Source organism: Channa argus, chromosome 9 (assembly GCF_033026475.1).
Source record: "Channa argus isolate prfri chromosome 9, Channa argus male v1.0, whole genome shotgun sequence".
Taxonomy (NCBI): Eukaryota; Metazoa; Chordata; class Actinopteri; order Anabantiformes; family Channidae; genus Channa; species Channa argus.
Window position 1 is genome coordinate 19,365,137 of NC_090205.1, and position 25,225 is coordinate 19,390,361.

General features: G+C 40.0%; 1 protein-coding gene across 2 annotated transcripts; it reads left to right on the forward strand.

The window, feature by feature from the left end:
- The first annotated feature begins 495 nt into the window (after positions 1–495).
- On the forward strand, positions 496–24,939 carry ranbp2 (RAN binding protein 2). 2 transcript variants are annotated; one of them, XM_067516032.1, is made up of 30 exons: positions 496–726; positions 1,725–1,792; positions 1,882–1,993; positions 2,346–2,498; positions 2,794–3,024; positions 3,166–3,308; positions 3,756–3,951; positions 4,044–4,184; positions 4,441–4,600; positions 4,967–5,148; positions 5,528–5,718; positions 6,202–6,325; positions 7,045–7,206; positions 7,333–7,470; positions 8,340–8,471; positions 12,959–13,177; positions 13,309–13,392; positions 13,684–13,825; positions 13,953–14,047; positions 14,131–18,607; positions 19,098–19,175; positions 20,185–20,358; positions 20,794–20,880; positions 21,085–21,260; positions 21,424–21,670; positions 21,811–21,903; positions 22,004–22,158; positions 22,244–22,517; positions 22,665–23,020; positions 23,882–24,939. In XM_067516032.1, exons 1-30 carry the CDS (start codon positions 655–657, stop codon positions 24,185–24,187), a joined length of 9,168 nt encoding a protein of 3,055 aa, XP_067372133.1. In that variant the 5' UTR covers positions 496–654; the 3' UTR covers positions 24,188–24,939. The 2 variants fall into 2 exon arrangements, with proteins under 2 accessions (XP_067372133.1, XP_067372134.1); XM_067516033.1 differs by lacking the exon at positions 19,098–19,175.
- The last annotated feature ends 286 nt before the right edge of the window (positions 24,940–25,225 follow it).

Genomic DNA, 25,225 nt, shown 5'->3' on the forward strand with positions numbered 1-25,225 from the left:
TTTATTTTTTTTAATTTACAATTGATCACTTCACAAAGAGTGTAACGTGACATCACTTGCAGGTTTAGCATCCATGGGTGTAGTGTACAGCTGATGTCCTAAGATTAACGTAAGGTGCCTCCAGTTTTAGGTTTACATTATTCCTGAGATTCAATATAAAATAATTGATCACGTGTGTAGGAAGCAATAACCCTTAAAATTGCGTTTCAGTGTTTAAGTTAAATGTTTGATAAAACTTTAAGTGACTTTTAAACTTAAAGTGACACATCTTGCTTAAGCGATAATAAAATTCCAAGGCAATATTTAAAATTTATAAGATACCTTTGCTGAAAATATTACTAGCTTTACTGCATTTTCGTGTATTATTCAGTTCACACCGACCAGTCCAACCCCTCTTGAAAATAAAACTCGTCACCTTGCGTCAAAACGAATCCTTCCTTCTCATTGGTTCAAGAGCTTGATTCAAGAAAGCGCACAACCCACGTGATTCTCTGCCATTTGACGGTGATGAGACTGCGCAATATTATCATGGGGAGTTAACGTACCGAAGAGATAGTCGAGACGACATTAATGTCCGTTTTTTGTAATCATTTGTGATTTTCTAGTATTCTATGCACTTTTGTCAGCTGCTTCACAAGGACTTTTTTCTAAGTCATGCGGCGAAGTAAGGCTGAAGTGGACCGTTACGTGTCCTCCGTACAGAGTTCATCTCCTTCTCTCAAAGAGGTAAGTTGAACCGGGGGCTAATGTTAGCATGCTACCTGCATGTCAGACCCGCGTGTGTCAGCCAGCCGGTACGGTGAGACACTGAGCTACAGGTCAAACGGACGTTAGTTATAGTCTGAATTAAGATAGCTTGAATCCTGCTGGTTGTGTAATCTAAGATACAGTACCCGGCTAGCAGCGCAGCTAACTGTTAGCTAACCGGCATGGTGACGCCTCGTCGTGTCCTCCCCTCAGTGTTCAGAAAAATGCGCGGTATGGTCTGTATACAGGCGATTAGCTCTGTTTGTTAGCCAACACAGGCTACTTAGACTGCTTACAATTGGTAATAGTACACGGAACAACATGCCTTTTAAAATGTTTGCAACGGGTTATGTTAACGTTAGGTACTTTATAGTATGTGTAAGCCTCATTGTTTATCATTAGTTCCATTGCTGAAATCCTTAAACACATGTTACTGGTCTGGTTCTCATTAAGTGTTACACAGTCTCTAAATTATTGGCCCGTACGCTACTGACCATGAGAACGGCCTGTAATGTAGATAGACACAGGCTGGCACTTTCAGCAAAGGTCATGTCACCTTTGGTCCTTAGCTAAGACCCAGGAATGAAAGAAGCTGAAAATAATCAGCATGAACTTAATTGTGACAAAAGAAACCACTAAAACAACCGTACCCTATTTGTATTAGGGTCCTGATGTAAAAGATCTCAGTCCAGGTGGCTTGGAGACATCTCATTACCCCCTTCCAAACACAATTAATACTTTTACTGTCGTCAGTCATATAAAGTCAAACGTCAAAAGCTACATACGTTTCTAGTATGTCAGAGATGCGTTGTAAGTCATAATGCCTTCCAAAAGGACAATTTCAAAATTAACGTATGTTTTAACTCTTGATGACATTTAATAATGCACCATCTAACTAATGTAACAAGAATAATATGATTAGGATTTCTCAATGAATGTTTTACTGAAATTCACCTTTTGCTGTTTTCTTTCTGCAGAAGCCAGTCAAAGGATTTTTATTTGCAAAATTGTATTTTGAAGCAAAGGAATATGAACTTGCCAAAAGGTAAGCATGTATGACTAAATGCATTATTGCTTTTCAGTATGGTCTCTGTTTTATTGATGGTAATTTTGCATGTTTTATGCCCTTAATAGACATGTATCCGAGTATCTCAAAGTCCAAGAGAGGGATCCCAAAGCGCACAAATTCCTTGGACAGCTCTATGAGAGAGAGGAAGACATCAACAAGGCAGTAGGATGTTACAAGGTAGGAAAAACCAATGCCTTTCTCTTATCAACCCTTGCATAGTTCTGAGTGAGCATGATGTGACTCTTGATGGTTATTAAATGCAGGGCTGATTGATTCAGACATGTTGCTTTCCACATGTGCACAGTCAATTAAAACACTTTGAGTTAAAAGGGCTGTATACATACTGTGTGTGTGTGTGTGTGTGTGTGTGTGTGTGTTTAACTGAAGGTTAATTAAAATTTTGATCCTACTGGTCTTTATTTACACACTGATTCCAAGTTTTGGAAAAGTTTTGGCCTTTAAATAGATAGTATTTCTGCAGGCTTTAAAAACAATTGACCCCAGTATGTCTTCACTTCTGTGTTCGCAGCGGTCAGTGGACTTGAATCCAACCCAAAAGGATCTGGTGCTGAAAGTGGCAGAGCTACTTGTCAGTAAGGAGGAGTGTGATAGCAGGGCTGAGTTTTGGGTTGAGAAAGCTGCGAAACTGCTGCCAGCAAACCCTGCGGTGTTCAACTTGAAAGTAAAGCTTATATTTATTTTTTTAATCTTGAATATGCATTGCAAATATCAGGTGTTGACATCGTCAAATTCCACTTTTTTTAACTTGTTTTTAACAACTGACTAGATCACAACCTGTGCTCCTCACTCTGCCAATTGTTTTCTATGTTTTTATGTTTTCTAACATGGAATGTGCAGAATTGTCCTTAAATAGAATTAGTATATACAATATAGGAAAGAGGTGTATATTAACTTAAAGGGGAAAGGATGCCCAACTAATTTTTATTTATTTTTTTAATCTGTGCCACTCCATACAGGAGCGTCTGTTGAGGCGTCAGGGTCAGCAGGGCTTGAACCGCTTGTTTGACCTCCTCCAGGCCGAGCTGGCAGCAAGGCCAGCGGATGCACATGTCAATGTAAAGCTGGTACAGCTGTTAAGCCAGGATGGTCGCCTGAAAGAAGCTGTCGAGCATTGCCTGGCTACTGAGAAAAAGAGCTTGTTGAGCCACAGTCTGGACTGGTACACCGTGGTGGTACACACACTGAAGGTTAGTTGGCCTCAAATGTAAAAGGGTTATAGTTACAGTATAGTATATCGGACAGGTTAGGATCAGCATTCTTATTTACAAGCTTGTTACAGATACATAACTGCAAACTAAATATTAATTATTATTTTTATTTCTTTTAAGGAGTATCTGGCCCAGTTCACAGTATCTAGCAATGAAAAGATGTGCCGACTTCTTCAGAGGGAGCTCCTATTGGCCCATTGCAACCTACTGAGACTTACACTGTCTGAGAGCAGTGTGAATTCCAGCCGTGATGCACTCACAAGGTAGGTCTTGTTGTATACAAACTCTGTAGACAAGGTTTTTATAAAAATCTATGTTAAAATATCTTCTAAAATCTACCTTCTACTCACTTTTTATGTATTTATGATGGTATTATACATCTTTTTTTCATGGTCACATTATGTTCTAAGTTAATGTCTTATACTTACAAAATTTCTTCATGTCTTCACATTAGACATTTTTTAAATATTAGCAAGGTCAACGTGTGGATGTAGGTGTATTCACAAACATTTTTGATGCTTAAAACCCTCAAACATTAATCCATAATCAAACACGTGTTTAAAATGTTGTGAAGCAAACATATATTTTATTTAAGTGGAATGTAGTTGTTGTCTAATGTTGAGAATCCAGGGAATCAGTATTTTATTTCACTAAAACTGGCGGAAATTGTGCACTATATTAAGCGTGTGTGTGTGTCTGCGTGTGTGTAGTTTTGACCAAGCTATGCAGACTCTGAGCAGCATTGCAGGCCGCCACACAGATGAATTTTATGAGATGTTTGTGGAGATGAGAGGTCACCTCTACCTGCATACTGCAACACTGCTATTAAAACTGGCACAGGATCGCCAACAGACCTGGAGGGAAATCATTGATATGTCTGCACTGTGCTACCTGCTGGCATACCAGGTATTGACACACTGACTAACACAAATATAACCAATGTCTGTCATTTATCTGTTTCTCAATCAGGAATACATTTTCTGTGTGTGTGTCACCAGGTCCCCAGACCAAAGCCTAAGGTGACTAAAAGTCTCCAGTCAGCCCCACATCTTCTGGAGCTGCTGGCAAACGACCGGCAGAGTCAGGCCGGACATATGTTACTCAATCTGAGCACTGATCCAGCCAACTTGATGAGAGAGGTTTGTCGTCTTTTCAATCTGTTTAAAATTATAATTGCTTTAACCTATAATATTAAGGACTTTATATACCTGAATTGCAATATATTTAGTTGCCTTTATTCATTTTCAGTCTGCCTGTGAAAAATGTTGGATAAATACAACTTGGGGGGGTGTATACAGTTATTTGATGTGACTTATGTGTGATTGGTCTTTAATGTTTTTATATATTTAGAAACAAGTAATATTTTTAATTGTTGTTACTGATTTCTGTGTTTAGGTGGTGGAAGCTTTTGGAAACCGCAGTGGTCGGGACTCTCTCTTTGAACTATTGTTTGGATCACAGGCCTCTACTGGATCTTCATTTATTGCCAATGATGACATTCATTCCATCAGTGCCACAGCTCCAGAGCTCTCTCAACTGGCCAAATGTGATATTGGTAAAAAAACAGTTATCTCATTGAAGTGTGTGTGTGTGTGTTTGTGTGTTTGTGTGTGTGTGTGTGTCCTTTAAAGCCCAGTTAATTTTACTTTTCTGTTTTCTCAATGTTTCAGTTTTCTCTCTTAAATTATATTAAGATTTAAATTTTAAATTATTAATTGTATACTTTAATTTAAACTGCGAATTTCACAGATGCATAAAAAATCCATTTATCTGTAACCAGAGTTTACTTTAGTGTTAATATTTATAACTACAGTTGTTAGTGCAAATGCAAATAATTACAGATTTTATGCATTCAGGCATAAACAGTTATTACATTTTGCTGAATCCTACATTCTAATACAATTCTGTGTGTCCTCTGTAGGCTCCATCCTGCTGCATGATGGTGACTTGCAACATTTGTGCTGGTTGGGGTTACAGTGGACTCTTCTGGCTCAAAGACCAGCCCTGCGTGACTGGTTGCAGCAGCTCTTTCCCAGGCTTACCCTGGAAACCTCCAAACTTGACACCAATGCACCAGAGTCCATCTGCTTGCTGGACCTTGAGGTAGGAGGAATTAAATTGCCTTGTTGGATGGGTCCACCCAGCATGGCATAAAACTGTGCTGATGTATACTATTAGGACATTTACAAGAAAAGATTTAACAATACAACCTCAAAGAGGTTTTTTTTTTAGTTTGTTTCATTAGTGCTTGGAAAACTCATAATTTTGAACAAAGCATTGAATAGGAGTGTGTTTATGAGAGATCAGGATGGAAATGGAAGGCTCTCCCTCCCACAGTATTCAAAACGGATCACAACCCATTTTTATGCAAACTGATTGCCTGGAATCCTAACACTACAAAACAACTACATAAACCTAAATATGTATGTATAAATATTTACTACTATTACTACTGTATTTCATGGTAAAAAATTTTCTTCAGGTGTTTTTACATGGTGTGGTGTTCTGTAGCCACTGTCAGCTCCAGGAAACAGCGAAAATCAGCAGCACAGTTAATCAACAGCAACTCTATGAGCCTCGCTGTCTCCCCCTTCCCCTCCTTCGTCTCTTGACCACTGACAGACAGAGGGAGTGGTGGGATGCCATCTACAGCCTCATTCATAAACGAGCACCGTGAGTCCCACTAATGCTGAAATCCATATTAGACAAGGCACTTAAGGCCATAAAGGCCATCAATCAGAAACTGGGTTAAAAATTAAACATACAGTGAATTTGCTTTTTAGTTTGGTTAAGTTTGCAAGATGTCTCAGAAATGTAATAAATAAACAAACAAACGTGCTTCCTGTTGAGGATTGCACACAAGCTCTTCTGCAGGTTTGTGTGCACTGTCTGAAACAGTCAGTGTGTGTGAGGCTCTTGTCGACCAAAGTAACATAATTGTGATCAAATTCTGGTGACAGCTTCTGCTTTGCTGACATTAACCTGTTACTTGGTGATCATACAGCACTAAAGTTCATAATGAAAACACAGAATAATTTAGTATTTTGTTCAAACAAAAGTATGAATTCAGCGACTGACTTTGTCAACTCACAGTACAAACTTATTTTAGTGTAATTATTGTGAACTCCTGATAATGTATTTGTTGTCTTCGTGCAGTCCTGGCATGTCAGCCAAGCTGCGGATGATTGTGCAACATGGTCTAAACACTCTAAGAGCTGGAGAAAAACATGGGCTCCAACCGGCGTTGGTCATCCACTGGGCTCAGGGTCTAAGACAGACGGTACACACATTCACACATTTTTCACAAGCTTAGTAAGTAGCCAGCTAGACAGTCGGAAAAAGTGTTGATCACTCTTGGTCTTGACCTCAGAACTGCAGTCTTCATACTATATTTTCAGTAACTCAGATTCAATCGATAGACGCTAATTTCAATTGTAATGAAAAACAAAGCGTCACACTACAGCACACAAATTCTGGCTTTTCCTGTTATAAGGTTGCCGGTTTACACCAGTTAACCTCTTTCTTTTAGTCACTTGCTCTACAGTTACAAAATGGGACTCTGATATCTAAACAGCCACATGTGCTGGTCATGTCAGTATGTTCATTTGTTTTAGAATAGACTTTGCGTCAAGAAACACTTTCTGCACTGTTTTTTTGTATGTGGCACCATGTGAAAGTATCAACATTGATTGCCATATATTTATGTATTTTATTTTTGAACCTATTTATTTACGGTTAAAGATTAGTCAAAAATGTTCTCCTTGATTGACACCACCTCCTTATGTCTTTCATGGTGAGTAGGAGTGTACATAGTTACTAGTCTGTATCATCTGCTCTTATGAGCTGGTAAAGTTAATGTTAATTTTTAATCGGACACTAATTGTTTGCTTCCTTAAATTCAGATGAAAGTTGAAAAATGTCCTCCCTGCATTAAACTAATGTGGCTGGCTCCTCTTCTATCTTTGATATCTAGGTGTGTTTGTATGTTTGAAAATCCAGGGTGATGGGGTGAACTCATACTACGACCAGAAGGAGTACATTGGCCGCAGTGTCCATTACTGGAAGGTTGTCCACCCACTATTGGAAAGGATCAAAAACAGACGCAGTATACCTGAGCCACTTGACCCCCTCTTTATACATTTTCCGTTCCAAGATATTCAGGTTAATACTGTAGTTGTGGTTTCCTTTTTATTGCAAGGAACATTTAAGACAACTAAGACCAAATGTCAGATTTAGTAAGTTGTACCATGCCGGCTTACATGTTTGCATGTTCATGTGCCTTTTCAGATTTCTTCTGTGAAGGGTTATGAAGAGGAAGCGAAGATAGCATATGCAGCTCTCCTTGACATTGAAGGCAGGACAGAGGAGGCCATCGCTACATTGGAAACAATCAATAACTTGTCATCAATCTGGCATTTGGTTCGAGTATGTTATCAGCTTCTACTTAATAAGGGTGTGCGATACAAAATACAGCCAACACTAGCTTCACAATCTACTATGTTAGATTCAGTTGCTGGGTGTGTATCATCCTCACACGGTTTGGCATTGAAAAGATGACAATCCAGCAAGGTATTTCAGAAATTGGTTGCCATCAAAGACAGCTCTACAACTAACTTCTATTGCCCAACTGTGAACCACTTTGCAGAATATGAAAAGGTTCAGGAGTCAGCTATCAATGACAGGTTGAAAGCAGCGGAGATACCAGCACATAACACGTTTGGCCAACTTCAACAAAATCAATCTGCAAAAAAAATTTGATACCAAAAGCAACAGATGGCCAGACATAACACTTTCTAATTGGATCGCAAATAACATGGTGGTGGTGTAAGCAGTTGAAGAGATGATTTCAAACTACTTTTGGATACAGTTACTTTAATTCCAAGATAAACGCCACCTGTTCAAAAATATTTAAGTCAGCTGGGCCTAAATTGTATGAGTCATGTCAACAAACTGTGGTGTGTAAACATTTGCACATATTTTCTATTTGTGGTCATTATTAAAATTCCAGCATATATCTAGATTCTACTTTTTTTTTTTTTATCGCACATCCCTGTTACACAATATAGCTGTGATAAGTTCTTATTTTCATCTACTTTTTTATGTTTTCTGCCCTTGTGTGCACATCCTGGTTTGAATGAATCTGAAAAATGTGGATTAAACCACATTTAACTGAGAGACTCCAAAATTCAGCTGGATCAGCCCACTAATATGACATTTGTTTAACCCCTTGGATGGAATCAAGTTTTTTTATATATCCTATTTGTTTTAAATGATTTGCTGTATATTATTGTTAGATCTACCAGCGACTGTCAGAGGAGGCCAGCAATGGAGTGGAGGAGACTCAAGACAGGTGTATCTCTTTCCTGAGAAAGTTCAGGTTCTACTTATCTAAGATCTACAGTGCCAATGCAGATGACATTGAAAAGGTAAGTCTCTATTTTTCTTTTCTTTTTTTAAATTTGATTTTCAGTGACCCATACTTGTTGAACGGGTTTTACAACCCCAATTCAAAAAAACTTAAAATAAAAACAGAATGCAATATTTTGCAAATCTCATCAGCCCATATTTTATTCACAATACAACAGAAATAACATATCAGATGTGGGAACTGAGATATTTTACAATTTCATGGAAAATATTGGCACATTTTGAATAGTAGCAACACATCTCAAAACTTATAACAGTAAAAAGTAATTCCTGCAAATAAAACAACTAGTTGAGGAGCATTTGACAACTAATTAGGTTAATTGCCAACAGGTCAGTAGCATGACTGGATATAAAAGGAGCATCTCAGAGAGTCTAATCCGCTTGTTCACAAATCTGTGAAAAACTGCTTCTAAAAATGGTGTAACAGTTAGAGAAAAATCTTCCTAAAGGTGAAATTGTGACTTCATCAAAAGATTCAGAGAATCAGGAGGAATCTCTGTGCAAAGGCCAAAGCTTATTTAAGATGGTCTGAAGCAGAGTAAAGAGGAGCGAGACCATCCATCTTGTTATCAGCAGACTGTTCAAAAGCCTGCATCTCTGATGGTATTGGGGTGCATTAGTGCCTATAGTGTGAGCAGCTTACACATCTGGAAAGGCCCCATCAATGCTGAGAAGTACATAAAAAGTACTAAAGGTTTTAGAGCAACGTATGTTCCCATCCAGACGTCTTGCAGAGAAGGCCTTGCATATTTCAGCAAAACAATGCTAAACCCCATATTGCATCACAACAGCATGGCTTTGCAATAGAAGAGTCCAGGTGCTGAACTGGCTGCCTGCAGTCCAGACCTTTCAGCAATAGGAAACATTTGGCACATCATTAAACAACAAAGGCCCAGGACTGTTAAGCAACTAGCATCCTGCTTCAGAAAAGGATTGGGGTAACATTCCTCTCCTTAAACTCCAGCCCTGGTCTCCTCACTTACCAGACATTGACGGAAAGTTGTTAAAACAAGAGGGGATGCTACACAATGGTAAACATTCCAACTCTTTTGAGATGGATTTTATTTTCAATTAATTGACCAGGTGAGTTAACTGAGAACTATTTCTCAATTACAACAACAACCTGGCCAAGAGGCAGCATGAAGGACAGATGCAAAACAGTAATTTTAAATATATACAGTGGCGTACATTAAAAGTGGATAGTTAAAAACAAGTGCAATGATCTTTGAGTTTTTTTTGTATTGAATTCTTAATGTAGAGGAGCAGTATAAAAGAGCTGAACTTCAGAGTTTGTTGCAAATAATCCCAGTTGTTGCACAAAACATGAAAGGAGGTGTAACCAAAGGATGAATATGGAGGTTAATTAAACTATAGGAATAAAGACTATGACTAGTTTTATGAATATTAAGCTGTAAATATAAGGGGTTTTTCCCAATGAGGATTTTATAAATGAGCAGAAATCAATGAGTCTGTCTGTGGGAGTGGAGTGAAGGCCAATTCACCAATGAATGCAAGCTGCAGTGGTGAGTATTTAATGGATCCCCAGACACAAAGGGGATGGAAGAGTGGTAAATTACATCAAGCTTTTTAAAAGGGTGTTTGAAGCTGACTTATAGACAACATCGCCATAGTCTAAAACACAGAGAACTGTCAGTTTAATCAGGTTTTTTTTGCAGAATGACTAAATGGGGAATTATTAAGAAAGAGAGACTATTCTTGATTTTTACCTTTTGTAAGCAGAAAATGTATGTGATTCAAATTAAAATGTGATAGATATTTATAACAGTTAATGAAATCTTTATCAGAGCCATCCAGGGAGGAGATTTTAAGGGCACACTCAATCTGTGGTAAACTTCCCTTGAAGACCAAGGGATTTTGTTTTATTTGTGTTTATAACTAGAGTAAAGATTTTTTTAAAAAAGTGCATACTAATGAAACTGGCCTGCAGGGAGAACAGCGCAGTGAATTTACTGAATAAATAATAGTATCATTGGCATACAAATGTATATGAGTCACCAGCGGCTTGTGCAGTCTTGTTGACATAAATATTCAATTTGGACCTAATATGGATCCCTGGAGAATAACTTTAGATAGGGGCAAAGGATCTTAAGAAAAGCCTCTCAACCCTAACTGACTGAAAACGGCCAGAACGGTAACTTTTGAACCATGCCAGGAGTCTTTTCAGCAATAGTGAGCCACAGAATCACCTTGGCCAAATCAACAAATATGGATATGCAACACTCTTTACTATCTATGGCATATGTATCGTTTATAACTTTGAGTGAGGCAGAGATACAAATATGTTCTGATCTAAAACCCAAATGCACCGGGTTAAGTTTATTGTGGGTTCCCAGGTGGTGTATAAGCTGCTTGTTGACCAGTTTCTCAACTATTTTGGTGAGGTAGTGCAGAATAGAGATTGGTCTAGAACAGTTTAGATCCAAATTGACACCTCCTTTTAAAGAGTGGGGTGACTGCAGCAAATCCCAGTCCTGGGGGAACTCACCAGATTGTAGAGAGAGGTTGAACAGGCAGGAGATGGGGGGCTGCAATTACATGAGCTCCCATTACAGGAATAAAGGGTTTATTGCATCCATTCCAGCAGATTTGTGTGTCCAAACTTCTGCAAGAACCTAAGACTCCTGTAATGGCTGGAAGGAAAACGGGACATCCCAGGGTAGATAATGAGTGACAAGTATTGGAAAGGATCCGTAGCAGAGGGTGTATTGTCATAGGCACAACCAGCTCTAGCAAAGTGCCTGTTAGAATGTTCCAACATTTTATGTTTGTAACAACAACAATGTTGAAATTAATTACAGTAGGCAGATGGGAAAGAGAAGTTTTGTTTTCCATTAATTTAATAGTGCTCCAGAATTTTTTTACGTTCAGTGCCACAATGAGTTGTTTAAAAAAAAATCTGGTTTTTGCAAGTCTATTGTCATTCTGATGTTTTATTAGAGATCTGCTGCATAAGCTCAGATGGTTGGGGTTAAACCAGGGACTGAAACGTTTGTTTTTTTTTACTCTGTCATTATTCCACTTAAAGAAATCAAGTCTTTTCCGTTCTAGTCGTGATAAATCATTTAAGAAAGCATTTTCATTAACGTTTTTTGGAAAACTCTTAACAATCAAAGGGGGATTTTTTGGATATAGTACCCTTGTGAACGCAAGCTGTAGTACAGTGGTCACTGAGGCTTTGTAAACCTCCAGATTTTTACCGATCAGGCCTGTTAGCGAGGATTACATCTATTAACATTGCATTACGGTGAATGTTAACAGGACGCCGATGCTGCCATACAGTACTTGATCCAATATTTGTTTGTAATTCCCAGTCAAAGATGGCTGGGCAGCGATCCGGTTTACTCTTTGCTAGCCAAATAGCAACGCCCGACACACCCTGTGGTTGCCTCAGGCATAGAGATGAGGTACGGGGCAAAGGCACCGCAACGGAACAACTGACTTCCGAAGTAGGCAGCAAGAAAGTTACCCCGTCGGATTTAATTCGAGCGTGATTGAGGACGTATGCAAAGTGAGCGACGGAAAATTCGATAACTGTCAGAGAAACAAAATGTCCCAGAAATAATGTAAAGCTCACAGAAACAGAGAGATGTGCTCCGTGCTGGCATCTTGGATTCACAGCCATAAAAATTCAAAATGAGCGAATCTACGTTAATAATAATTATGACTTCCGTCCGTAATTGGCACCAAACTCGGCTAGAAACACCATACAAACTTCAAAACGTTCAGCTTATAAAGGACATTAATGCGTGTATACTTATTTTTTATACTTTTAAGGTTTTTATACTCATAAATTATTAATTGGATGACATCATCACTGACATCACATAACTGCCTTTGAAGTCTTAAAGGTTAACTGTTTGCCTAACCAGTACATAAGGAAGCGCCATTTCGTTTCACGGATTTCAGCAAGAACAGTTGAGCCGTTTTTAGCTTATATCTGATACTATGACCTACAGAGATTTCAACTGTATCATGATGTTTTGAAAAGGTCGTAGTAGTTTATAAATTCTACTTTTTTCAGGTGTTTGACTTAAACTTTGCACTCAGCTATTATTAGATTTCTAGTTTCCAGCATTATATGCTACTATTTCATGTTGCATCTATTGTAGGCAAAACAGTTAACCTTGAATTCTGCTTACTTTTTACATTTTAAAAACATTTTTTAAATTTTTATAGTAAACGTTTCAGCTGTTTTAGCGAAAGCAAAACTTTAAGCTATTTTAAAAATAATCGAGTTTCAATTCTGCAAAAGCAAACATGTCGGACTTTTCAGCAAAAATAGTTTTTCAGCTTTGCTTGGAAAATCCTTTCACCGCTTAATCACTCACAATGCATTTTCTTTTTGGAAATGCTTTTTCTAGTATTTTCCATCAAATGCTAAAATGTCTTACACATCTTTCCAACTTGTGAGTTTTTTAAATTCTGGTTGTACTTGAAAATGTAAATTTTACATTTCATGTCCCAGTTGCCTGTGTCCATGGAAGAAGTCGTGGATCTCCTGAATGATGTCAACCAGCAACTGGGGGAGAGTGGGGAAGCCATGGATGGAGAGGAGGAGGAGAGTCGATGTGGACTGGCTCATTCCAGCCCTGCTCATCCCACAGAAACAAGTGCCACCATATCCCACATAAAGTTTTCCACTCCCTCCCCTAACAAAAGCATTGTTTCCCCATCCAAAAGACTGGTAAGACATGTTCATGTCGGTTATCATGCAATGGACAACCTACGATTTCTTTATTCTTGTAGTTTTTACATATATAAATACGTTGATTTACAACAATAATTATTGACATCTTTGCCTTTCTTGATTCACAGATTTCTCCCAAGACACCACCTCACTGGGTGGAAGATCAGAAAACTCTCCTCCAGATGCTGTGTCAGCAAGTTGAAGCACTCAAGGTCAGGATAAGAGATAAAATGATAAACATGTTTTAAAAAAACTTACTTTCTCCTATCTTTGCATAAAATGCAGTTACTGAGTGCCAACATTGCTTAAATTCAGAAGTGTGCTCATTTTATCAGGTTGAAAGTAAATATAATTGAAGGTGTGGGCAGTGAATAAAGTGGTAACAGATCATATTACAGGAAAGCATAGAAATGCAACATATTCCAAACCACTATGTGTCATTCTTGCTGTGAGTTAAGATGTTTTAATTTCAGTCACTTCTCACAAAGCTCATTGTTTTGCAGAATGAAGTTCATGATCTGAGGCACAATTCCACAGGGAACGGTGGCTCTCCTCACCACAAAATGTATGGGGAGAGCTATGGGGCCGAGGGCTTACAGGACACTTTTAGCACAGTCCAGTCCTACCATGGGGCCCCCTTAACAGGTCAGCACACTACATAGAATTCAAGCATGTCTTAAGTATTTACTCCCAAATTTTTTTGTTTTTATAAAACTATTGAAATCTTAATGTGTGCTGCTTTTTTTTATTTTATTTATTTATTTTTTTAAAGTTGCCACCACAGGCCCATCTGTGTACTACAACCAGTCTCCAGCATATAACTCTCAATATTTACTGCGAACAGCAGCAAATGTAACCCCCACCAAGGTAATTATCCTAATGTTGTTTTAAATTATTATTAATCTTGCCCAAATTTTACTCATTAACACTGGATTTGTTTTTTCACACAGGGCCCAATGTATAGTATGAACCGCATGCCACCTCAGCAGCATATGTATGCTTATCAGCAACCAACTCACACACCTCCATTGCAAACAGCTCCAACTTGCATTTATCCTCCTCAAGAACAAGTATTTGGTGCCCCTTTGCGTTTTGAATCACCAGCCACGGGCCTTCTTTCCCCATACAGTGAAGAATATTATGGCCAGAGTGTAACTCAACAAACCACAAATCCTCCACTACCTGAACCTGGCTACTTCACTAAACCATCTGTTGTCCAAGTCCAGCCACCAAAAATTATTGAAGGGAAACCTGTGGACTTGGGGAAGCTCTCCTTCAGCCAGCAGGTGCCTGCTGAAGTTCCCAAAGTGCCTAGTTTTGGAGCAGGGGCAGCTGCCCAGTCAACACCTTCAGTTGCTTTTAAATTCAACTCCAACTTTAAATCCAATGATGGAGATTTCACTTTCTCAGCTTCTCAGGCCAAGCACAGTGAAAGTCTGCTTGGTCTTCTCACATCAGATCTTCCCACTAAAACAGACTCTGTTCCAGAGAAGCCTTCAGCTCAAGAACCACCCACCAGCCAAACAGGCATCTTTGCCTTTGGGAATAAAAGTCTCAGTAGCTTCTCCTTTGTTGATTCTGCACAGAACACAAGCACTGGAAATGTGTTTGGAAAGGTGGAAATGCCGTTTAAATTTGGCGATGTTGCCAAGCCAGTGTTTGGGTTGGCCAAATCTGCAGCAGAGGAAGAAAGGGGAGTGGATAGCGACAATGATAGCACTCATGTTGAAGAGGATGAGGATGGTCCTCACTTTGAACCCATTGTACCTCTTCCTGATAAAGTAGATGTGAAAACAGGTGAGGAAGAGGAGGAAGAGATCTTTTGTAATAGGGCAAAGTTGTTTCGATTTGACACGGAGACAAAAGAATGGAAGGAGCGTGGCATTGGCAATGTTAAAATCCTAAAGCATAGCACCAAGGGGAAGGTTCGTCTCCTAATGAGAAGAGAACAGGTCCTTAAAATCTGTGCCAATCACTACATCACTGCTGATATGCTATTGAGACCGAATGCTGGTTCTGACAAATCCTGGGTCTGGAATGCTATTGATTATGCAGATGAAGAGCCCAAGCCCGAGCAGTTGGCCATCCGCTTTAAAACAGCAGATGAGGCATCACTTTTCAAAGCTAAGTTTGAGGAAGCACAGAAAACTGTGCTGAAATCACCAGAGAAGCATGAGCAACAGAAGAAGAAAGAAGAAAGCTTAAAAGACTCTGACTCGCTGGCAGCCCAGTTTGCACTTAAAGAAGGGGAATGGGACTGCACTGTGTGCTGTGTGAGAAATAAACCCATAGATATGCGATGTGTAGCTTGTCAAAGTGCAAATCCTAATTCTTCTACAAAACCAGACATTCAGGTCTCTAGTGAAACCAAAGCGAATCCTTTTACTTTCAAGTTTGGGATTGATTCATCAAAATCCAGTACTTCTGGATCAACATTTACTGGATTTGGTGCTTTTGGAGCTTCTATACCTACTTCATTCACATTTGGCACAAGTTCCTCAAAACCTGCTGACACTGTAACCAGTACATTTGGATCTGGCTTTGGGGCTCAGTTTGGAAACAAGCCAGGGCAATGGGAGTGTGACATATGTTCTGTAAGGAATGAGTCCTCTGCAGACATTTGTATGTCTTGTAGAGCTCTCAAAGCTAAAACAACTGTCATGGCACAAACTGTACCAGCTGCAGATGCACCTGCAGTGCAGCCCTCTTTAACTGCTGTTGATTCTGGCTTTGCTGCCCAGTTCAGCAAGAAGCCTGGGCAGTGGGACTGCAATGTATGTGAAGTAAGAAATGAATCCTCTGCTGACAAATGTGTCGCTTGTAAAAGCCCCAACCCTGTCTCTAATTCAACAAAGGGGGTTTCAGTGGCATCAAATCTACTAGCAGTCTCAGGATTTGGGTCTGATTTTGCAAAGGATATGCAATGGGACTGTAATAACTGCCTTGTCAGAAATGAAGCACTGGCTTCTGAATGCGTTTCCTGCCACGCCCCACACGAGATCTCCTCAATTGAAGCCATGTTTGCCAAGAAGGCTGGAGAATGGGATTGTGATACTTGTCTAGTGAGAAATGATGCAACTGCTAATAAGTGTGTTGCTTGTCAGACACCAGATCCCAATGCTCAAAACACAACCAGCACTGCTCCCTCAGCCTCCACCTTCAACTTTAGCTTTGGAACCAAGAGTTCCACAAATCAACCTGCTGCAGGAGCTGGATTTGTAATGCCTTTTGGAACCGTTAGTACCTTTCAGTTTGGTCAAAACAAAGATAAAAGCTCACCTGTTTCTTTCAATTTTGAAGCTCCTCAGAATGGATCAAGTTCCACAACTGCTTCAGGCTTCTCTTTCTCAATGCCCATTCCAACTGATGGCTTCAAGTTTGGCATTCAGGACACTGCAAAAGAAACCCCCTCAAGCAATAACGTAGCACCTACGCCAGGGTCAGCCTCCAGTTTTCTCAAAAGCATAGCTGACAAACACAATGAAAATGAAAAGGTGCCTGCATCCTCAGAGGATCAAACAGACCAAGATCAGAATCCACTAATTAGTGGAAAAACCAATGCATTCAGTTTTGCAGACTTGGCAAAGACCTCTGGAGAATTCCTGTTTGGGCAGGAAGACCCCAATTTCAAAGGTTTCTCTGGTGCCGGTGAGCAGGTGTTTTCATCATTGCAGACAACCCCCACAAAGACAGATGCCGCAAATGACCTGGATGACGATGACATGTATAGGACAGAGGAAAATGATGATATCCAGTTTGAGCCAGTAGTTCAAATGCCTGAAAAGGTGGACCTGGTGACAGGGGAGGAGGATGAACAGGTTCTTTATTCTCAACGTGTCAAACTCTTCAGATTTGACTCCAACACCAGTCAATGGAAAGAGCGTGGTGTAGGAATCCTGAAGTTTCTGAAAAACACCACAAATGGCAGACTAAGGGTGCTAATGAGAAGAGAGCAGGTTCTGAAGGTGTGTGCCAATCATTGGATCACCACCACTATGAATCTTAAACCCCTGGCAGGCTCAGATAGGGCATGGATCTGGATGGCTAATGACTTCTCAGATGGTGATGCTAAACTCGAACAGTTGGCTGCTAAGTTTAAAAGCCCAGAGCTTGCTGAGGAATTTAAGGAGAAGTTTGAAGAGTGCCAGAGACTTCTTTTGGACATCCCCCTACAAACCCCCCACAAGCTTGTTGACACAGGTAGAACAGCACATCTCATTCAGAAAGCAGAGGAAATGAAGTCTGGTTTGAAAGACCTGAAGTCCTTTTTGACAGATGAGAAAACCAAGATCAAAGATGATGACAACCAGGGACATATAACATCTAGCAATATTTCAAGCCTTGTAATCAAGGCTCACAGTGACACCACTGGCCCCACCTTAGAGTGGGATAACTATGACTTAAGAGAAGAGGCTTTAGATGACACTGCTGACTCATCCATCTATGCCTCGCCAGTTGCCAGCAGCTCCCTGAGAAAGAACCTTTTCCGCTTTGGAGAATCCACTGGGGGCTTCAGCTTCAGCTTCCAACCTGGCATCAGCCCCTCCAAGTCTCCTGCTAAGCTAAACCAGAGTAGAGTGTCAGTTGGTACTGATGATGAAGCAGATGTAACCCAGGATGAAGAGAGAGATGGGCAGTACTTTGAACCTGTGGTTCCTTTGCCTGATCTTGTTGAGATTTCTACTGGAGAGGAAAATGAGCAGGTGGTCTTTAGTCACAGAGCCAAACTCTATCGCTACGATAAGGCACTGGGTCAGTGGAAGGAGCGAGGTATTGGAGACCTCAAGATCTTACAGAATTACAACACCAAACGAGTGAGATTAATAATGAGGAGAGACCAGGTACTTAAGATCTGTGCCAACCACTGGATTACAAAAGCCATGAAGCTGGAGCCTATGAAAGGTGCTGAGAAGGCCTGGGTCTGGAGTGCCATGGACTTTGCTGAAGAGGGAGAAGGCAACATAGAGCAGCTGGCTGTGAGATTCAAGCTTCAGGATACTGCAAATACATTTAAGCAGGTCTTTGAGGAAGCTAAAGTTGCACAAGAAAAAGAGGAGCTTATGACTCCTGTGACATCCAGAGTTGCTGCACCTCAGGACAGTGGAGCTGCAGGATCTTCAAAGGCCCCTACAACAGTGTGTGGGAAGGCAGCCATTGCTGTTTTTGAAGAGACCACTAAGGAATGTACAAAGCTTTCCCCTGACAGTAAGTCTTGTACACCTGAGTCTCAGAGTCCAGTCAACCCCTCAAAGACAGTGGTATCTCCCCCCAAGTTTGTGTTCGGAACGGATAGCCTTCAGAAGATTTTTGGAAGTCCTAAATCTAACTCTGAGACTGGGGAATTTGTATCCAGTTTGAAAGAAAAAGATTCTGGATATCCTGCCAAGGCTCCACTTGCAGTACCTGCATTCAAAATCCCAGAGAAAGGTAAAAAAAAAAAAAAAGTACAATAATTGATTTTCAGTTTTTTGAATGAGTACTATAACTGTTGTGCTCATTTTACTTTGCCTTGTTCCATCTGCATCTCATTGCTCATTCATCATCTTAGTTGACCCAGCCAAGACTCATCTCAATTTCTAATAGGACAGAAAGTATAATAAAATAATGATTCATCACATGTAGTCACTTTATATCCTGTGTTATGATTTCATTTTACACAAGGCCTACACCTGTGCCTTCAGGGGAAAAAGAGAGTGACTTATCTACTTTAGGTTTCAAGTGAATATGCTGCATATTCTGTGTTGCATACTGGCAGTTTTAAATACAACTTCTTAAATTGATTGACTGAATATATACACACACACACACACACACACACTAGTTACATCTTGAACTTAACACAATCGGCATTGTTTTCTGATTATGATATCATCCTCACAATTAGTTTTTCTTCACCCAACAACCCATCATCCCTTAGGGCTGGATTTTAGGCTTTTCAAAGATAACCCAATGGCTTTTTGGACCAGCACCTCAACCACCCAATTTGAACCCCCAGGTACTCTAATCACTGCAGTGTGTTTTAACACTTCTTAGCTGTCACCTGGCTGGCCCTTATTACTAGAAAGAAATGACCTTGATGCACGGATTGGAAACCATCAAGCTAATAAGCTGCATGACCCGTGTGTGGAGGTGCTATTTTTTTTTATTATACAAACGCACCAATATCATAAGGTTTAAGTGAAATTCATGGTGAAAGTGGTGCATAATGCTGTTCAAATCGAAACTTTAATAAACTTAAATGAATTATTAATGAAGAATTACACCAACTAAATAAAATAGTCAATTTTGAGTGTGAGCTACCTAAAAGAAATACATTCTTTTAAAAATGGAAGGACAAAGTTAATTTTGTTTATACAGCATTTGTGCGCCTTAAGTTTTTCATTGTACACACACAAAAAGCGCTTTTATGATGCTCTAAATGAAGTATGAGAATTTGATAGTGTAATTTAACTAAAGGTAAATGTGGTAATGGATAATGACCAGTCAGACTTTAAGCGATCGACGGTCGGAGAATAATTTGGTCTATCGGCAGGAAGAACATAAGTAAAAGTTAATGTCCTTTAGAAAGATAATCTGAGAAGATTCCACATAGTGTTCACAAGAGAGTGTGAGAGGAATGTGCTGTACAAATGTCACACACTCCATTTTTAGTGCAGGATGTGTAGCAACAGCATGAGATGCAATTCCCTGTTGAGTCTAGTTTCAGCCAGTGATGAGGCTGCAGTGCAAGGCCACTTCAAGGAAACCTGATCTATTTTACATTATCGTGCATTCAGTAAGTGGTGCAGTCTACCAAATAAAATGAAAAACTCAGAAATGTCCCTATAACTTGTTTCATACATTCATAAATCAAATGCATGTTCATCATTTTTGCTGTGCATGACCTTTTGTGTGTGCAAAACTAACACCTGTGGTTGAAGAGGGAATTAAGCAGATTAATCTCTGCTTTTTCTTCGAGAAATGTGCTCCCAGCCTGACTGCATATTGTTTAATTTCTGTCACAGGGCCCCTGCAGGCAGAAGGTGGCGCAGGGTCAGGTGAGGATTCCGAGGTAGAGGTTGTGTATGTCAGGGAACCCACTGCTGAACAAGCAGCTTTAGCCAGGAAACTCATGCTGCCTCTCACCTTCTTCTGCTACAAGAATGAACCAGGCTACACCAGCGATGATCAAACTGATGGTGAGGTCTAAAGAGAGAAGTTTATTAAAGCAACTTGTCTGTTTAGAACTGCTGAATTTTGCAACTATTTTGCATTTTGCACAATATACATCGTTATTTCTCTGCTGCTTTTACCATAGTGCTCTTTCACTGAAGCAAGAACATAGCTGTCTGATTACTGTATATACATTCCACATATTCACAATGAATGTGATAAATGCGTATAAAATAGACATTTGAACCAAAGTTTTTCTTTCTCTTGCGTTAAAGTTTGATGTTGTTTTTTACCATGGCATCAAGTATGGGCTGAAAACCTAAATACTTGAATCAGACAAAACATTAATGTTCCTGGCATTGTCCAAAGTCTGTGGGGGTGAAGTGGGAACTGTGCAATCGGCACATATTTCTTTCATTAGAAACAAATGTGTTAAGTGGAATTCTGTTTTGTATTTTTAGATGAGGACTATGAGTCAGCAGTAAAAGCTTTGAATGGAAAACTCTACGATGATTCTCCCGAGAAAAAGGTCGCTGCATGTGGTGATGGTATGTACGTCATGTTCTGTTTCGCAATCAGCATCATGTCCGATAACTTATTCCCCAGTCATTTTCTTTTCATAGACATTTGTAAGGCGGTGATACTGTAAATATAATTTCTCAGTGACCAGAAACCTGGACATAATCTAAAATAATGCTTACCTTCCCTCCTAAAGCCATCTAAAGCCTCTAACTTGCGTGTGCTGATTTCAGAGTCCGACTGCCAAGTGGTGTGGGAGAAGAAGCCGACGCCGAAGGAGGAGGAAAAGGCCAAAAGCCTCCAGCTTCCACCTACCTTCTTCTGTGATCTAAGCACTACAGACAGTGACCCAGACCACGACAAGCTGGAAGACTTTGAAACAGAAGTTCGCAAGGCACAGCAGGACTTGGTACCAGACAAAACAAAGAAAATGCACTGAATTCATTTATACAGATTATATGCTGTTTTCAGTGAATGACAAGTAGTTCTTAATAATATAATAATAATATAATAATATAAGTAATATCTCATTGGAAATCTATAATGTGAGTTTAATTTAACCTTTGTATCAGGAGGCCCAGTTAAGCGGAGCTGGAACGGAATCCAGCAGCACTGCTACAGCCACAGAACAGTCGACGTCAGGTCCATCATCCAGCGGCGTGTCTGCTCCAGAGGGGCAGACGTTAGACCAGCCACCAGAGGCTGAGAAGGCAGCTTCAAGCAGCAGCTCCCCTATTGACCTGTCAACTAAGAAGAGCCCAGAGTCCAACACTGGAAGTGCAGCTACTACTTCTTCTATTACTGCTACAACTAGTCAAGGTTTGGATCATGTCATGTTTATTTTGATCTGTATGTTGTGTGTGGATCTGCACTGGTATGTTAAATTTCAGGAAAAAAAGTGTGTGTGCATTCTGTCAAAATTGCTACCAGAACGTTAAACTTTTTGTTCCTCCAATCAGACTCCTCTAACATCTTTGGCTTCAACACATCTGGAGGCTTCTCTTTTGCTGATTTGGCCAAAAACACAGAAGGATTTGCCTTTGGAACTAATGGTTTGTTATATTATATTTTGTTGACAGCAGATTCTTTGCATGCCATAAACATTTAACCAGACCAAATTATAATGTGTTACCTGTTATGTATTTTATTTAGACTCCAATTTCTCATGGGCAAACGCTGGGGCAACAGTATTTGGGCCCGTAGTGTCATCGGCACCAAAAAACAAGGGTGAGGAGGCGGGCAGTGATGAAGAGGAGGCCCCTAATAATGTGGACATACACTTTGAGCCAATAGTGTCACTACCAGAGGTACTTTACCCATATATACATTAGTCTGTGATGCTGGAAGCTGGTACAGGACCACAGCTCATCTGAGTTATTGTGTGCTGCTCAGGTGGAGACAAAATCTGGTGAGGAGGATGAGGAAATTCTGTTTAAGGAACGTGCCAAGCTGTACCGATGGGATCGGGACTTAAGCCAGTGGAAGGAACGTGGTATCGGTGACATCAAGATCCTCTTCCACCCGACCAAACATTTCTACCGAATCCTGATGAGGAGAGAGCAGGTGCTGAGAGTTTGTGCAAATCACACAATCTCTCAGTCGATGGAGCTCAAACCTATGAACACATCAGCTAATGCACTGATCTGGACTGCCACCGACTACTCAGGTACATAGTGTGCATATACCATGTAAAGTTTTTGAATGCAGACATCAGCCATTGGGGCAAACATTCATTACCTGCTGCCCAAATGTGTTCTAATGCTTTTCAGCTGTCCTGTAGCTGATAGTCTTCTTTCTTTCACTGTTTTTCAAGACGGTGATGGTGTAGTGGAACAGCTGGCAGCCAAGTTCAAAACTCCTGAGATTGCAGAATCCTTCAAAAAGACCTTCTGTGACTGTCAGAGCCGAATAGTCCAGGATAGCAGCGAGGGTTCATGTGTCTCCTCACCACAATTGTCCAGAGTTCAAGAGTACTCCCGAGACACTAATCCACAAGTGTTCCTCAAAGTATCAGCAGACGGAGAACCACTGGGCACAGTCACCATAGAACTTTTCTCTCACATTGTCCCCAAGACAGCAGAGAACTTCAGGGCTCTCTGTACTGGTGAGAAAGGCTTTGGACTGCAGGATTCCATCTTCCACAGGGTCATACCTAACTTCATGTGTCAGGTAAAGAGATGTGATTACGACAAATTATTAGCAATGAATAAATGTTCATCTTTTGCAGAGCTACATTTAGCTATGGGTTTTACTTGGTGCTGATAAAACTGTACTCTTCTCTCGTGAAATATTTGTTCAGTATTGTTTAGTGATTTCTCTAAATCTATGCTCAGCCAAACAAACTCCAGCAGACCTTTTAGTTTGATCCTCTTGTTGGGAGAGAACGACCACCTTGTTAACTGCTGCCCACTAAAATGCAAGGCACAGCCAGTTATTACATTTGAACACATCAAATATAAATGTGTCCACTAGCAACAGGTGGTCCCAGTTTTAAATAGAAAGTGACTGCTCATCTGAGCTGTAATTATTAATGGCAGATTAATTGCAGATAAGTAAATCAGTGAACAGATTTTAAAGGTTAACATCTTTTGTTTAGGAATCAAGACTTTTTTTTCACACTAATCACAGCAGTAATGAACAATAATCAAAAATATGACCCAATATGCTAAGGCTAATGGCCACTGACTTGCAGAACCTCAAAGGTGGTGCCGGGCAGTTTGGCAGTTCAGTGTCTTGCCCAAGGACATTTAGGATACTTGACTTATGGCTGGAGCAAGTCAGGATGTGAACTGCCAATTCCAAGATTGTTAGGTAGACACTCTACCAACGGAACCAATACCACCCCCTACCATGGAATTAAACAGCATGCAAGCATAAATAAATACATTTTTTTCAATGATTAATTAACGAAATTGACATTATTTTGTCAGGTTTAAATAAAATACTATTGTTTTCATAATTCCATCGAATGGACTTGTTACTGTCTTCCACATTGTAGATCTCTAACATTAGTTCTCCATTGGTTTTTAGGGTGGCGACATCACCAACAGTGATGGTACAGGAGGCAAGTCTATCTACGGCAACAAATTTGAGGACGAGAACTTTGATGTTCGGCACACAGGCCCAGGCATTCTGTCAATGGCCAACCGTGGGCGTGACACCAACAACTCCCAGTTCTTCATCACCCTAAAGAAAGCTGAACACCTGGACTTCAAACATGTGGCTTTTGGCTGGGTTCGGGAAGGCATGGATGTGGTGCTAGAGATGGGAGAGTTGGGCACAAAGGGGGGAACGCCCACAAAGAAGCTCGTCATTACAGACTGTGGACAGTTGTAGCTTCTCCAATGAGATCAAGATTTTGGTTCTAAAGTCAGGTTCAAAAAGATGCTGGATAATGGAGAGTCCCTTGGATAACACATACACTCCTGACCAAACCGAATCCCTAGTCATTAGGCATCTGAGAATTCAACACTGATCAGTGGTCAAAACTGCAGCAGCCTGGGATTAAATTATTTTGCGGTCTGATGATACAGTCACAAATGGGAAACATGGTGTATGTGGCAGGAGGGATTTGGGGCAAACCGAGCTTTCTGTTGCATTTGTTTAGTTGTCGGTCACTAAATTCTTGTTTATTTTGTGTATAATTGTACATGGAATCTTGTTTTTGTTTTTTTGTGCTGCATGTGGTTTGTTTGAATGTACTGGTCCACGTCATAGGCTCCACTTTTTGTTTTCTCTTTTTGAAAAAGTCTTAACTATAACTGAAAGAAGAGGTCATTTAAATTTGAATACAATTTTGGTTTGTAACTGTTTCCCTGCCTTCTCTCCAAATCTCTGCCTCTGTGCTTTGCACTGTCACATTCCCCCACATTTATTTTTCTGAGTGCATTTTTTTCACAATGTGCAGGTAATTGGACTTATTATACTTGCCCACATAAATTTGAGTCATCTCACTGTTTTGCCCTGTGGGCGCTGGGTGGCTAGATGATTTTACAGGTGATAGATTCTAATTTGATATTACAATTGTAATGGTGCTTACAGTACCAAAATGTTATACTGATAAAGGAAAATAAAGTAGCTTTACACAAGACTGTTTCAAAGGTTTTCTTCATTCTGTACATCAAACTGTAACTGAAATATCTACACCAAGGCTAATGTGTGATAGACCGTAGATGCTGAATATTTCCCGAAGTGAAGTGTCATGGTCAGTGCATCACATTAAAAACAGCATTAAGCAAATAAAAATGTGCCAAACATCAGTGCTAAAAAGTTTGGGGTTTAACCAGAACTTGGCATATATATCATGCAGAGAGTTTTTGAGCAACGCTTGATACTAGATCCGACACTTATTTCTAATGAAGCATGTGTATAAAA